This window comes from Sander lucioperca, chromosome 24 (assembly GCF_008315115.2).
Source record: "Sander lucioperca isolate FBNREF2018 chromosome 24, SLUC_FBN_1.2, whole genome shotgun sequence".
Taxonomy (NCBI): Eukaryota; Metazoa; Chordata; class Actinopteri; order Perciformes; family Percidae; genus Sander; species Sander lucioperca.
Genome location: NC_050196.1, coordinates 14,166,658 through 14,181,071, shown reverse-complemented (window position 1 = coordinate 14,181,071; position 14,414 = coordinate 14,166,658). Strand labels below are relative to the sequence as shown.

General features: G+C 40.8%; 1 protein-coding gene across 7 annotated transcripts in view; it reads right to left on the bottom strand.

Moving 5' to 3' along the window:
* Positions 1 to 14,414, bottom strand: part of kcnh7 (potassium channel, voltage gated eag related subfamily H, member 7) — a 62,269-nt gene that overhangs the window by 7,440 nt on the left and 40,415 nt on the right. For 6 of the 7 annotated variants that reach the window (XR_004896612.1, XM_031291707.2, XM_035998691.1 and 3 more), the window contains 8 exons: positions 13,127 to 13,358; positions 12,835 to 13,002; positions 11,927 to 12,126; positions 9,625 to 9,877; positions 6,730 to 6,929; positions 5,951 to 6,029; positions 2,162 to 2,434; positions 340 to 499 (listed from right to left, as the gene is read on the bottom strand). Coding sequence is in view for 6 of the 7 variants with exons in the window: in XM_031291707.2 (XP_031147567.1) it covers positions 340 to 499; positions 2,162 to 2,434; positions 5,951 to 6,029; positions 6,730 to 6,929; positions 9,625 to 9,877; positions 11,927 to 12,126; positions 12,835 to 13,002; positions 13,127 to 13,358 (1,565 nt within the window). In the remaining variant the exon portion in view is untranslated. The remainder of the gene's footprint in view (positions 1 to 339; positions 500 to 2,161; positions 2,435 to 5,950; positions 6,030 to 6,729; positions 6,930 to 9,624; positions 9,878 to 11,926; positions 12,127 to 12,834; positions 13,003 to 13,126; positions 13,359 to 14,414) is intronic. The other variant, XM_031291706.2, reaches the window with a different exon arrangement.

The following is a 14,414-nucleotide window of genomic DNA, read 5'->3' as shown; positions in this document are numbered from 1 at the left end:
TTGATGTTTCCCCTGTTAAGTGTTAAAGTGTCAATACCACATTGAAATGACACATGAAGTTCATCGCATCCTCTGAAACAATGATATGATTTCAAGTCAGAGAAGGAATGCATAAATGAGGACACAGATCATCAGCTTCTCCATCCTCACGAGGACGTATAGAAAAATATCATCTTTATAATGTACGTGTCCCTGGATGTTAATGAGGCAAAGAGCATTGTAACTTATGTACTGTGGTCTAAGTAGTGTGTGATATTCAGTGTTTCTACTTGAGCACTCAGGACAGGTTTAAGTGAAGTGCTTTGGTTTTACGACCAACATGTTATTACTTCTCCATACCTGTTGAGGTGCTGCTGCAGCAGATCCAGCCGTTGCTCCACCTCTCCATAGGTGAGGTCTGTGTCGCTGTCGTCCTCCCCGGCTGGTGTCTCTCGACACTGGGCTGACTCCTTCACAACCTCGTCAGGACGCTGACGCACCCACTCGTCTGCATGGAGCTCTGGAGGGAGAGGCGTGCAAACACACACACACACACACACACACACACACACACACACACACACACACACACACACACACACACACACACGGTAAATGATCTCTATTATTAGAACAGTGCCTCAGGGAAGCATCTTCCTGTGTTGTGCCTTCTCATCATTTAGCTTTACTAAGCTCTGATCAGCTTACCGCCTCCTGAATCCTAACATCTATCCTACAGAGGAAACACAGCTCTGACCCTGGTTGACACGCTCAGTGGGATTTTTGTTCCTCTCCTTTTGGGTGTCTGCAAGCGATGGCTGGAGATTAGTAAATTGGCATTTCCTGTATGTTGTTCTCAGGCTGTTTATAGGAATCAATATCACTCTGCTTTCTACTGTGGCAGAAATCCTCTTGTGGCTGCAACAGCTGAATTATGGGATATTAATATCAAATCAGTGTCCCCATCTTAGTGTAGAATCACGCTGGCTGAGTGTTACAGTGTGTGTGTGTGTGTGCAGGAGCTTTGCTCACACTGGATGGTTTTATGGGGGTTTAAGCAGAAAGTGCAGTTGCTTCTTCCGACTGGAGGTCATATGAGGTCATGCCACAGAAACACAAACTGGTGCGTTTGCTCGACATGCAGCAGCAGGCAGACGGTGAAAGGAGGATGATTTCTGCCCGATGGTGTTTTAAGCAGGCAGTGCTGCCTGGAAGGCACTAGGATTAGGCAATGGTTATGGTTATGGTTAGGGTTAGGTTTGGGTTAAGGTTAAGGTTAGGTGCCTTGAAGTCAATGGTCGTAGCGCTGCCTGGAAGGAGACGTTAGGGGGCTTAAAACACTGATAAACATGATTTCTCCGGAGCTTGTCGGGGATCTCCATCCCCAGATGCAGCTTTGTGTGGAAGCTGTTCAGTCAAGCCTGCTGCTCCCACTGTCTACTCTCCACTGGGATCCACAGGAGGATTTCATAACTCTTGACTTGTTTTGTCTGGATGACTGTACAGTGTAACAGTTGCTGAATTAACAAATAAAACCACATTTATCTTTCAGGTTTCCTTAAAATGATTTAAATGTGACCAAACTCAGCAGATACAGTCATGTCAACAACATGATTTTACCTAATGTTTCCTGTAAATCATTTATTTGGTCATGACCTACGATCAAAAGGGGTGACCCCCGGGCCGGTTGCTGGATATAATCCGCTTACGTTTTATTACTGAGTGGCTTTTAGGTTTCACCATAATGACATAATCCCTGTTTGGATTTGTAATAGGTGTGACATTCCTCCTCTGGGGTTTAGGGATTTTTTGGGGTGTTTCTAAATTAACTTCTGAGCCAATTACCATTCTGGAATAAAACTTTAGAGGACAAGTGGGTTTACAGGAAAGTTCATGTCTGTTTAGACAAGACAGTTATTTGCTTAATATAGATGGAATTAAAACGGTCTCCTCTGTGTTATTCATGCATGTTTTTTTTGTTTGTTTTTTTTTACATTTGGGCAAAAATAGAAACATCTTTTTAGGATAAGCATTTCTTTGAATGACAGGAAAGTAAAAAAAAAAATGGCTTTGAAAGCTACTTATTTTTACTTGAGCCAAAAATAAATCCTTTGTTACTAAATAGAAGGCTGAGAATGAAAAGTACTGTAGGAATGAATAAGGTGGATGTTTCTATCCTCACCTTTATATGCCTGGCTCTGTGTGTTGTCTCCGGCAGCCTGTGCGTCGGGAGCGCTGCTCAGCCCGAGTCCCACGGTGTGATCCCTAACCACCGGGTAGCCCAGCACACCAGAACACAAGGGCCTCTGCTCCTCTTCCTCCTCCCTGCCTTCCTCCTCCTCGTCCTCTCCCTCGTCAGCGGACTCTCTCCTCTCCTCAGCGGCCGAGGAGGCGCAGAGCTGCCTCCCTTGCTTGGTGTCGCAGTAGGTGGCCGCTGGCTCCTTGTTGTGGGAGCCTACAGGGAGAAATGGTAATCAGGAAGTCTGCTGTGGGAACACGGACTGCTCTGCTTAGAACTCTCTGCGGATGTCAGGGTAGTCTCATTATCTCTGACAACGGGTAGCGAGTGTTTTGCTTTAGGGTTGCACTGAGGACAAACAATGTTAAAAGGAGAAGTTAGCAGTGAGCCCTTTATTTTCTAAATTACTTATGTATCATGCAGTGGTGGAATGTAACTAAGTACATGTACTCAAGTACTGTACTTAAGTACAAATATTGAGGTACTTGTACTTTACTTGACTCTTTTTTTTTTTTCATGCCACTTTCTACTTCTACTCCGGTACATCTCAGAGGGAAATTTTGTATTTTTAGTCCACTTCATTCATCTGACAGCTTTAGGTACTAGTTACAAATTAAAATTGTTTGCACATAAAACACATGTAGTTTATAAAATACAATGTTTATTATACATTTAACTACCCAACAATATAACGGCCTACAAGTCCAGCTGAAATGATTAGACCATTAAACACACAACTGTTTGGATCGTTTCCAGTTTCCATCTTTCTGCTTTGAGTACTTTTACTTTTAATACTTTAAGTACATTTTCCTGATGATACTTACATACTTTTACTTAAGTAACATTTTCAATACAGGACTTTTATTTGTAACAGAGCATTTTTACAGTGTGGAATTAATAATTTTACTTAAATAAAGGATCTGAATACTTCTTCCACCACTGGTATCAAGTCAAGTATGATCGACAGTAAATGAATAATGCTCCTGTTCAGCTCATCAGACTGGATTCTACATCTTCACACCTGATGGATGGAGGCAGGATATGCCGGCTGCTGGACTGTGAAATGGACTGTTAGGTACATTCGCTATCCTCACTTGTGTTATATTGGGAGATGGTGATACTGTATTCAGACTGCCTGTAACCATGGCGACCAATTAGATTTGCCAGCCAAACTGCTGAGTGCTGCTGTGCGGAGGCTCCGTCTCCAAGTCCCCTGGCTGTTAGAAATCATATTACAACTGTTTCCACGGTGCAGCTTGCTCTCAAACACACTGCATACGCTCGTCTTAAACGCTGCTCTTCTGTCCGGGGGCAGGGAGGCGGCTGTGTTTAAATATAGTGTAACTGATCTGAAGAGTTTTTCTAACCACACCAAGGTCCTCAGTGATGTTTCATAAAGGAGGCTCAGAGATTCACGGTTTATTGGGAAGGGTCTGTATGATATGAGCCTGATAAACTGAACCAGGATTAACAAATCCAATGCAATAAGCAAAACAAAAGAGATTAAAGTTGATTAATGTGACATGTACTAGACACGTGTTAACAGTGCAGAAGTAAAGAGGAACCTTTGGGGAAAGAGGTTATATGCCTCTTTGCTTTGGGGAAGTTCAGATGGTCAAAAGGGGTAAGTTTCTATAGTAACTTAGGCCAGACTTATTTAAATCTTCTTTACGAAATATAATTTTCTAAAAGTAAGCCTGATTTACTGAAGTAAGCCTGGTTCAACTGGCAATCTGGTAATCGTGAAACATCCCTCTGATGTAATTATCACTTTGGCTATTAACTAGGGTGAGCGCCAGCATACCTTGATGGTCGAAAAAACTAAACAAGAATGAGTGAGTATACCTTTGGGTTGTTAAGTGGACATTTAAAAATAGCAGCAATAACATAATGTTTTAAATGAAAATAAACTATTTCAAATAAATCCTCTCCAACAAATAGATCTGTTTAAATCTGCATCAAAAATGACTTTTACCGTAGTTAAAGCAAGCAAGGAACATCAGTAAATCAATGTGCATTTATCTATGACGCCTACACACGGTATCCACAGTAACATTGCTCTGCGCTGGCTGTGCCATTGTTTTCCTATGGGGAGAATGCCACTGAGCGCTGCACTCAAAGTTATCTCAACTTTGACCTCGTTGCCGCTGAACTTTCAAGGCCCAACCAAAGCCAAAAGCAATGATGCTGTATACCTGCGCTTTGCCTCTGTGCCTGCACTATGCTCTGTACCCTACCTCACAGTTTTACCTCTGATCATGTGTAGACGGCTTTACAGTATATGTTGTGCACAGCTGCTTCATGCTTTATGAGAAGCTTCGCCTTTAGTTCATTAAATCCCTGCAGCGTCTGATTGGAGAAGTGCCGTGCCAGAGCACAGTGACATTATGCACAACTGTCCACTGTGTTTACCTTCTTTAAATCAGGTGCAAATGACATCATGCTGCTACAGCATAACCTCTACACACATAAGACTAAGGCCGGCTACACACTGGCTGCATGGCGTGAGCGTGGCGTGAGCATGGCGTTTCTGTTGCGTGTCAGCTGCGTGGATTTTTCAGTCTTTACACACCAGAAACGTGTCTGACGCAGCGCTGCTGCTGCTAGTCTTGTCTGTACACATGTATGTTTCCCATTGATAAAATGAAATACCATTTTAAACATAAATATATACTGATTGATTACAGCAAAGACAACGTTGGCAGTATTGACGGCAAAATAGGCTACCGAATATTTCCTTCTGTATTGACAGGTGCAATATTAGAAAATCGATTTTTTATTTTTTTTTAAATTACATTTATATCTGCATTTATATCAAAACCTAGAGACTTTCAAACATCAACATGTAATGTATTAATATGTATTTGTGTCAAAAAGACATAAACATCTTTTCCTATTCTATTTTGCCTGGAAACGCTTCCAACACGCTTGCGTGTCGTGTGAAAAATAGGTGCCGGTTCTAGGCCTGAGACGTGCGTGTCACGCAGGCAGTGTGTAAGCTCTAACCTGTTAACATGGGAGCCGAAATATAAACGGACACACCACGCAGCTGACATGCTCACGCCACGCAGCCAGTGTGTAGCCGGCCTAAGACGGGTTGGCTATAACTCAGCATTCTGCCTGTTATGCAGGAGACATCAGATTATTATTTATCCTGGGCGTCACAGCCTCCTTTCCAACTTAAAAAAGAAATTCCAACTGTTCCTTTGTTATTCAAAGGTTAATAAAGGTAAATGGGTTAGTTCCTTATGCAGGAAAGTGTTTAGATAACATGTACAACAAAGACGGATGGACTCAAAACATTTTTTACTTCATATCATTTGACCTCCTTGGTGTTTTTATGCTTAAGAGCAAGTCTTTGCTAAAATATGTTTAATTTCTGTGTTAGGACCTTAATAATTGTCTTAACAATAAATTACATTTACATGGTTCACATGTCTGTGTCAGTCACTGGTGCACATTGCTACTGAAATGAAATAATTGCTCTACACCTATGCACAGACGATGGGAGGGGCATTACCCATGAGGTCTTTGTTCTGCTTTCCCTGTCTTAATTCTCTAATGAAGCTGCAGAGGGACTGAGATGTTAGTCGGCTGGAAAAATTATGTTGCTATGAGCAAGTGTTTAAAAAACATTGAACAGGAACAGTGTGTTGGGTCTTTATTTTAAAAGAATAAACATGGTTTTATGGTTTTAAAGCCCAGTAGTGATGTTGTGTGTCTCAACCTGACCTGTGGAGGTTTTCCTTTTGTAGGACACTCGTCTCCGACACTCAATGTCATCCGAGTCAGTTGCTTGTGCGCAAGTCATCTGTAAAGAGACAATGTATGATCAGAACCATGTAAAATATAATGACCCATACTAATGCACATGTATATTAACAAAAAGCTGTTTGGTGTGTCTGATGGTCTAGGGTCAATTCATAAAAGTATTAAATGAATAGGTGCCACACTTTCTCCATATAAACAGTTCTTTAACTAAGGAACATGAACTACTGCCCATCTTGTTGGAGCTCCATGTATCTCCTGTTTTGATGTAATCCTACCAGAACCTTCTCGTGTCTCACTCTCATCTTTCCAATTCTCTGAATAAATAACAGGCCAACACAAAGTGCATTTCCCGCTCGGTTTTAAAAGATAATTAAAGCAACTGATAAATGTGGGTTCTTGTTCACATAATGGCACAAGCCTTACACGTCTTCCCACTACACTCAATTCATCATAATTACAGTCCACATCATGTCCACAATGCCCAACCCACCCCTAATGCTTGACTAATACTCTCTCACTCTTGTCTTCCAGCCAATGGCAGATTAAAGGAAAACGTCTCAATTAGCCCTCATGCTTTCATTTCCACAACCATGGATAAACTGACGCACTAAAGAGAATTAATAAGAATGCCATTCATCCAATTGAAATAGACATGACACATGGAATAGATTGTTTAATTTAAAGTGAACTACTTTATAATCAGAGAGAATAATTGGTGGTGGCACCTCCATGCTGATTACCTTTTCATCACGGAGGTCAAAGGTCAGCTCCAGGTTTTTAAGGAAGTGGTCAGCGAACTCTGGATACATGTCCAGCACCTCCACAATCTCCTCCCTCTGAATGGTGTGGAGATCACAGTAGCTCAGGGCCCGCACGTCCGCACACGATTTCCCCGGCTTGCCGTACAGATGGATCATCTCGCCAAAAATGTCGTTCTTACCTGGGGGGGAATAAGCAATCAAATTTAAGTAACTGACTGCTGTAATCTAATCAAGGATATATGCTTTTCTATAAGCTAATCTATTCTTGGCTTCTTCAGAAACTACATCCACAGTTGCTAGGAGAACATGGAGTAGCACGGCATGTAGAACAGTGTGTGGTGACCTATAAAGACGGGCCACCTGGCAGAGAAGCGCGACAATGCAAAAGAGGCCAAAGGGCATCCCAGTCATCTAAAAAAGGATTTACACAATGCCAGTTTGTGCACATGGAAGTCACACATGCCAAACATTCCTGTCTCTGTTCAGTGTGTAATGACCTACATGGAATGGCCACAGGGTTTACTATGGTTGCTTTACTGGGGTATCTGTCTGAAGTCGGGGATTATGGAGCCACAAAGTGTTTAATATTACATAAATAATCATGAAATAAATAATAACTTGGATTTTTTTTTAAATATACAAATAAAACAATAATTTAAGATGTTAATGTTATTTTCTTATTTTCATAATAAAAGAGTTTCACAATACTTTTTAGTGACACTGTGAAAAAGTATTGTGAAATACAAATTCCACCCAATAAAAGTCTGTTATTATGAAAATTATGAATTAACAGTTCAATATGAGTTGGATCTTAATAATTCATCATTTATACATACACATACGCAAGTTATGTATGATTATCTATAGTATCTCATAATGTATTTTCTATTGTATTTATTTAATACTGACCACTATGGGTTCCATAAAGGATGGCTCTGCATAGGAATATAAACTTATCAGTTCTTATAAATTATGAAGGGGGGGTCACATTCATCTTGTTCACAGCATTGAGCCAGTTGATTATTACTAATTTCCATCTATTTAACATTGTGATCATACTGTAAGCCCCAGCATTTCCATGTTTAGTGTGATGTAGTACCATATGAAAATGGCACTATAGTGTGAAAATGGAGTAATCAGCAGTTCTCTTGCTGTAGCAGAGAAAATGTGTTGAGTTGTGTATAACCTACAACTTCAACATCCATGCTTCTCGCTCATCATGACCCTATTGTGTCATTGGTTTTTCGCCAAACCTTATTGGCTGCATGAAAACAGTCATTAGAAGAAAACCTAATGCATAAAAAGCTTAGTAGGATACACCTGCTGGCTGCTGGGATGAGAGGGGAGGATGAAGATGAAATTGGATGTGATTACATTTGGATGCTGTGGATAATACCATGTGGCTCAGTGGCTCCCGTCACCAAGAACTGCATCACGCCACACTGATGACCTGGTGAAACGCTCACTCACTTCCATTCTCAATCTGTCACTTCACTTTTCTCCTGAATTCCTCAAACTGCCCCCTTCCTTTTACTCTCCTCTTCATCCTCCCCCATCACTTGTCTTTTCCTTCTCCCCCGCCCACTTGTTCAGCTCTCCATCCCTCCCTGCTTCTTTTGTCATCCATCTCTGTTTGAAAGCATTCATGCTCTCTTTTTTCATCAACACTTCTTCTGCTACCCTCTCCCCACCATGTGTCCTCCCCCACTATTTTCTGTCCTCTTCCTTCATCTGAGACACAACTGTGAGGCAGCAGCATCACAATGTTCTTTGAAGTAAGTTATTACAACATACCCATGAGGGATCACAGCTGCCAAGCCAGCCATATCACAGCACAACGGAGCCCTCTTCATTTAGTTGGCCCACTCGCGTTTACACTAATGGAAGTCAGTTCAGGCAAAGCTAAGCCATTAGGAGGCTTGGGCGCATGTGAACCTGAGGCATCCAAAAACACTAAACATCTTTTTCATGTATAAATGTGAATGTTTCAATGAAATCAACTGTTTTAAATACAGTAAATAATAATAATAATAATAATAATAACTATTCAAGGAATAGTTTAAAGTTTTGGGGAATTTTCTTGCTGAGAGTTAGAGAGAGTTAGATGAGAAGATCTATTCCACATATATACATTATACCTGTGTGTATATATTACTGTAATATATATATATATATATATATATATATATATATATATATATATATATATATATATCACCAGGAAGTCACTGTGCCCACCTTTGAAATATTTCCTGCATATTCCTTGTTAATAACTTATATAACTACATTTCAGTTTTTGTACAGATTAAACAAGATATTATCAACTGAGTTTAAGAGATGCTGGTAGGCAGATTTTTTCTACCTAAAGTAAGCTAACCCTCTCCCAGCTCAAGCTTCATATTTACCGTACAGACATGAGCGGTATATCTGATCACTCAAACCTATTTATAATAGGGCTGCACAATTAATCACAATTGTATACAAATCGCAATAAAGACTAGTGCAATATCCAAATTGCAGGGGGGCGCAATCTTTGTTAATGGGAAAATATTAACAAAGAGTCAAACCATTCTGAATGAAGTATTGTTGTGCTACAGAGACGTCCCGGCCTACAAATCCTATCCTACAGACTAAAGATAAAATCTTTGTTTGGTACAGATCCTTGCATGAATCAAACTATAATCATTTTAATTTCTTTTAATTTTAATAATTTTCAATGAAAATGAGAATAATGATACAAAAATGATTGTTCCCTCCAATATCGTGAATCATGTCGCAATCGCAATATCAGTCAAAAATAATCACAATTAGATCTAATCCATAACCAACTACTGGATCACACAGAAATGTGTTTGAGGTGTACAGTAGACCCACCAAGGATGGCCACTACGACGTCATCTTTGAGGATTTCGATGGAGCCGCGGGAGACAAAGTATAGCGCAGTCAGCACATCTCCGGAGTGGACTAGGGTGTCTCCAGGGGGAGCATGGGTGGTCTTGAACCTCATGGCCAGGGCTCGGAGGCAGCCCTTGGTGGCTCCGTGAAACACCTTACAGCCCTCCAGGAGGTTCTGGTTGAGGTGGAGGCAGATATCCGCCTGCAGGCACTCTGGGAAACCCTTCAGGACCTGTGTGTGAAACACGGGTCAAGGCGGACAAGATTATGGTCAGAGGTCACGTGGGAGGTTGTATGCTAAAAAACTCTGAGCTTTGATGTGCATGGATTCATAATGTGTGTTGAATTTTGGTTTGAGGTGAAGTTGCAGGTCAAATTATTTTCTGAGAAATTTGATACAATTGCCACTTGTGTTCTTTCCTTCTTCTCAAAACCTATTATACCCTACAGTCTGTGATGTCTTTCACCACAGAGCTACAATTCACTGTTCTACTGAGCCTTTCAGCACATTTAGCAGCAGAGGAGAGACAAGACAGAACATTTAGAAACCGACAAGCTGCAGATGATGAAACCACAAAGTGAAAACACAGGTTCAATATGTATTATGTCTTTCCTCTGTTAGTGATACTCTAGCACATTTTTTTTCAAGAGTTTACTGCCTTTTTGTACTGAGATGATGATACTACTCTATGAACCATAACCTGGTACAGTACATGGAAGACCAAAAAGCAACAATATTCAATCTTGCCTCAAAGAATGTCTGTCTATTGAAACATTCCTCAATACTATGCTACTACTGCTATGTAGTTAAAAAAAAAAAAAAAAAAACAGAAAAAAGTATTACAAATGTCGAAACTTGTTGATTGGTCAAGCATTCCTACCCATCCGAGTTAGCCTGGGAGACAATGAAAAATATTTTGAAAAGTAATTTTGACATTCAAGTTAACAATTTTTGTAAGGACTTTCTGATGCATTAAAACAGACTTATAATACACTTACCCTTTAAAGACAAAGATACATTGACCACTGACAAAACAGCTAAGGATCGACAGACAATGTAAACTGACTGTAAAGGACCACATTATCTTTTCAAACTTTAACACCATAACAGACACTGGAAGGTTAGGAAAGGGTCTTTGACGACACATAAGGGGCAGTTGAAACAAGAAAACACATTTCTTATCGTTGTCATTTGCACATATAATACAACGTGCTAAGGACACAAGCACAGCAAAAGAAATGCAGCCTGAACTGGTTTTCTGGCTCTGACAGGCTTTTTGTTGCTCAGAATCAAAAACTGATCAGTAGATTTGGAAAGGAAAGACTGAACAACATTTGGCAAGCGCAGGTGCCACCACGGAGCGTGCCGCCAAGCCTCCCACAATGGGAGGGAAACCTGGCAGTGCCCGGCGAGGCTGTGCCCACTCTCACAGGCGTGATTCACTTGGTCTCTGGTACCAGATGAATATCATGGGGTTGTGTGAGAATAAACAGATTTCATGCAAAAGGGACCTCGAGGCAGGCCACATACAAGTCTATCAGTAATAGACAATTAATGTGGCCTGCGAGAAACTTTCAATGTTATGTGTATCCTCTGCAGTAACTGGCATGCATAGGTAGATTAAAAAAAAACATTTATGATGGACAACAACTGTTTACAGTGTGTTCATGTATGTAACAGATAAGACACTGAGGGAACAATAACATGCATGTTTAGGACAATAACTAAACATTTGCATATTAAAAGTCTAATGCTAGCTGTTATTTTCTGTACAAAAAGCTAAAAGCTACTAGTATCAAACACAGCTAGATGAAGCTCTACCAATGAGGAACATTCATATCAACATTAGTTGGGTTAACACATGTACCTCCTGCTCTTACCAGAGTGGTGGGGTCATTCCATTTGACATGAGGCAGACATGGAAAAGACAAACTTATATAAGTACCATGAACAGTATCATGATGAGAGAAGCCAGAGTTACGGCGTGCATAAGCAGTAACTGTGGCTTTCATTTCACGCGTGGCTATGACTGAACAATGCACAGTATAATCATGATGAAAACATTATATTATACTATGCCAGTGACATAGCGAGATTGATTCACGATGTGGTAAGAGCATTTTTTTCGACAGGATAGTTGAAACTCACACAAATGAAATTGGAAAGGGAGAAGAAGCAACAGAAAAAAGCAACAGTGCGCTTATAATTTATATTTTGTTACCATCCAGAATCCCCCCAAACTAAATAAAAGACAAACTGGTACACACACTCCTCTCGTACCATATTCATATCGATGCCGTTAGTGTATGTCCAGGCGTGTTGGAAGTACTCCTCCAGCCTCTGCCTCAGTGGGTTTGGGATCTGGTGGAAGCGGATGAATTCTTTGACCCGTAGCATCTGGAGATGATACCTGGCTGTACCTGAATACAACCTCTGGATGATGGCGGACACGTTCCCAAAGATGCTGGCGTACATAAGAGCTGGGAGAGAAGCCATACAGGTGACCATTGAGCCATGGTGGCTAAGGCTGGTCAAACACAGTACCTACTTCTTCTTCTGTTTATTCAAAACAAACCACTGTTGCTCAAGGAAAGGCCTACCTGGTGTAATACAAACAATTGCATGCTTTAAAAATGTATTAAATCACAACTGTGTTATATCAGGGGGTGTGAATAGTACATTTTAGGGCTGACCCCTTTTAGTCGATTAGTCGACTAACCGGTCGTTTTGGTCATAGTCGGTCATTTTTTTAATGCACATTTCCAAGAAACATATCTTTGGTAAACACGAGAGTTAAAGTGGTGCTTTTGCATGATTCTTTGTGAAGAAACACAGTTCAGATCTGTCGATTAAATCAACTAATCGATTAGTCGACAAAATTGTATGAGTGTTAGTCGACCAAGAATTACTTTAATCGTGGACAGCCCTAGTACATTTACATTACATTTACAATACAGTGGATCTTTCCTTTAAAATGACCATGTTTAATAATTGAGTAAATATAATATTTACTGGAGTGTATCAGTGTCTTTATCTGTAAAACCTACTGTAAAAGTCTGGTTATAGAGGTTCAATAGCTACATGAAATACTGTGTGAGGTTTCCTCTCTTATATGACCCTGATAACTGATGGTTTCAGTAATACAAGAATTAAAATACTGTATGTGCTATCACTCAGCTGTCACTCACATCCAATGAGCATGACGCAGATGGAAAAGATCTTCTCAGAGTTGGTGTTGGGGGAGACGTTCCCAAAGCCCACACTGGTCAGACTGCTGAAGGTGAAGTAGAGTGCTGTGACGTACTTATCTTTGATGGAGGGGCCCGAGCTGGGATCACTGTAGTTGTATTTTTTTCCTAAAATGAATAACAATAAAACAGTACACACAATTACTAAAGTTGTGTTTAGCAGCAAAAGTGACCCTACATTTTACTTTCTTAACACTTTGTTTGAAAGCAGAACAAAAACAAGGAAGATCACCTATTGACACCCCCAGGTTGTCCAGCCAGCCAATCTTATGCTCCAGGTAAGGCTTCTCCACGTTGCCAATGGCATACCAGATGCAGGCCAACCAATGGGCGATAAGGGCAAAGATGCACATGAGCAGCATGAGGACGGCAGCACCGTACTCAGAATACCGGTCCAGCTTACGGGCGACTCGTACCAGCCGTAGGAGACGGGCCGTCTTTAGTAGACCGATCAGAGTGGTGGTCTAGAATGAAAAACAAACCGAGAGCTATACACTTAAATTCCACATAATATCTTTAATGTAAAAAGTAGCATAACTATATCTGTCAAATTAATTTAGAAATGTAGTGGAGTGGGGTAGAAGTAAAAAACTCCCCTCTCCCCTGGATGAACTTGTAAACTGTGAAACACCTCCTCAAATGATGCTGGGACCTCTTTGTCTTAACTAAATCAGCAGTTTTATGCAGTCAACATTTGAAAATGTTGAAACCACATTGGTGACATTCATATTGTCCCAACAAGACAAAATCATTTTCAAATGAGACCAGGGGTTTCTGATGTGACTTCAACATGTGGGAGATGGCAACAGAAAATCCAGGATCATCTCAAGTACGTCACTCATAACAACCTTTTCCAGCAATCAAAGTGAACAAGTTGTTTGTCTTCTTTCAGTGTCAATAGTTGAAGTCAGGGTCATGAGGACGAATAGCTTAGAGATTCAAAAACATATGTAGCTTAGGAATGCCTAATCTTATTGACACACCACACATACTAGACACACAGACTAGACACTGTGGATCATTCCTGATGGTGTAGAGATCTTTCAAGGTCTCAGCGTTCGTCAACACAACTTCACTGACGAAGACTATGGCTCTGCAAATCATGACAGTCAGCATGGAAGTCGCTTTAATGAAACAGACACACACACACACACACACACACACACACACACACACACACACACACACACACACACACACACACACACACACAGCCTTCTGTTCTGTTTAATTTAAACCACTTTAATCCTCCCCTCTCAATTTTCTAGCCTGACTAAATTAATACACAGACTATGGGAGGAGTGTTGGTGAGAGGGGGGCAGCATACAGCCATGACACCAGTCTCGATCCATTAGTGTCGTGGAATTTGTAAGCACAATAAGTGAGAATGCTAATAGGTCCTAACACTGCCTATCGTGCCTGACAATTAACCATAATATCCGTGGGGACATTTTCATACACTGGCACCCTCCTGCAGTAGTCGTGCTACCTCATGTCTATACGTCCTTAGTTTGTACAGG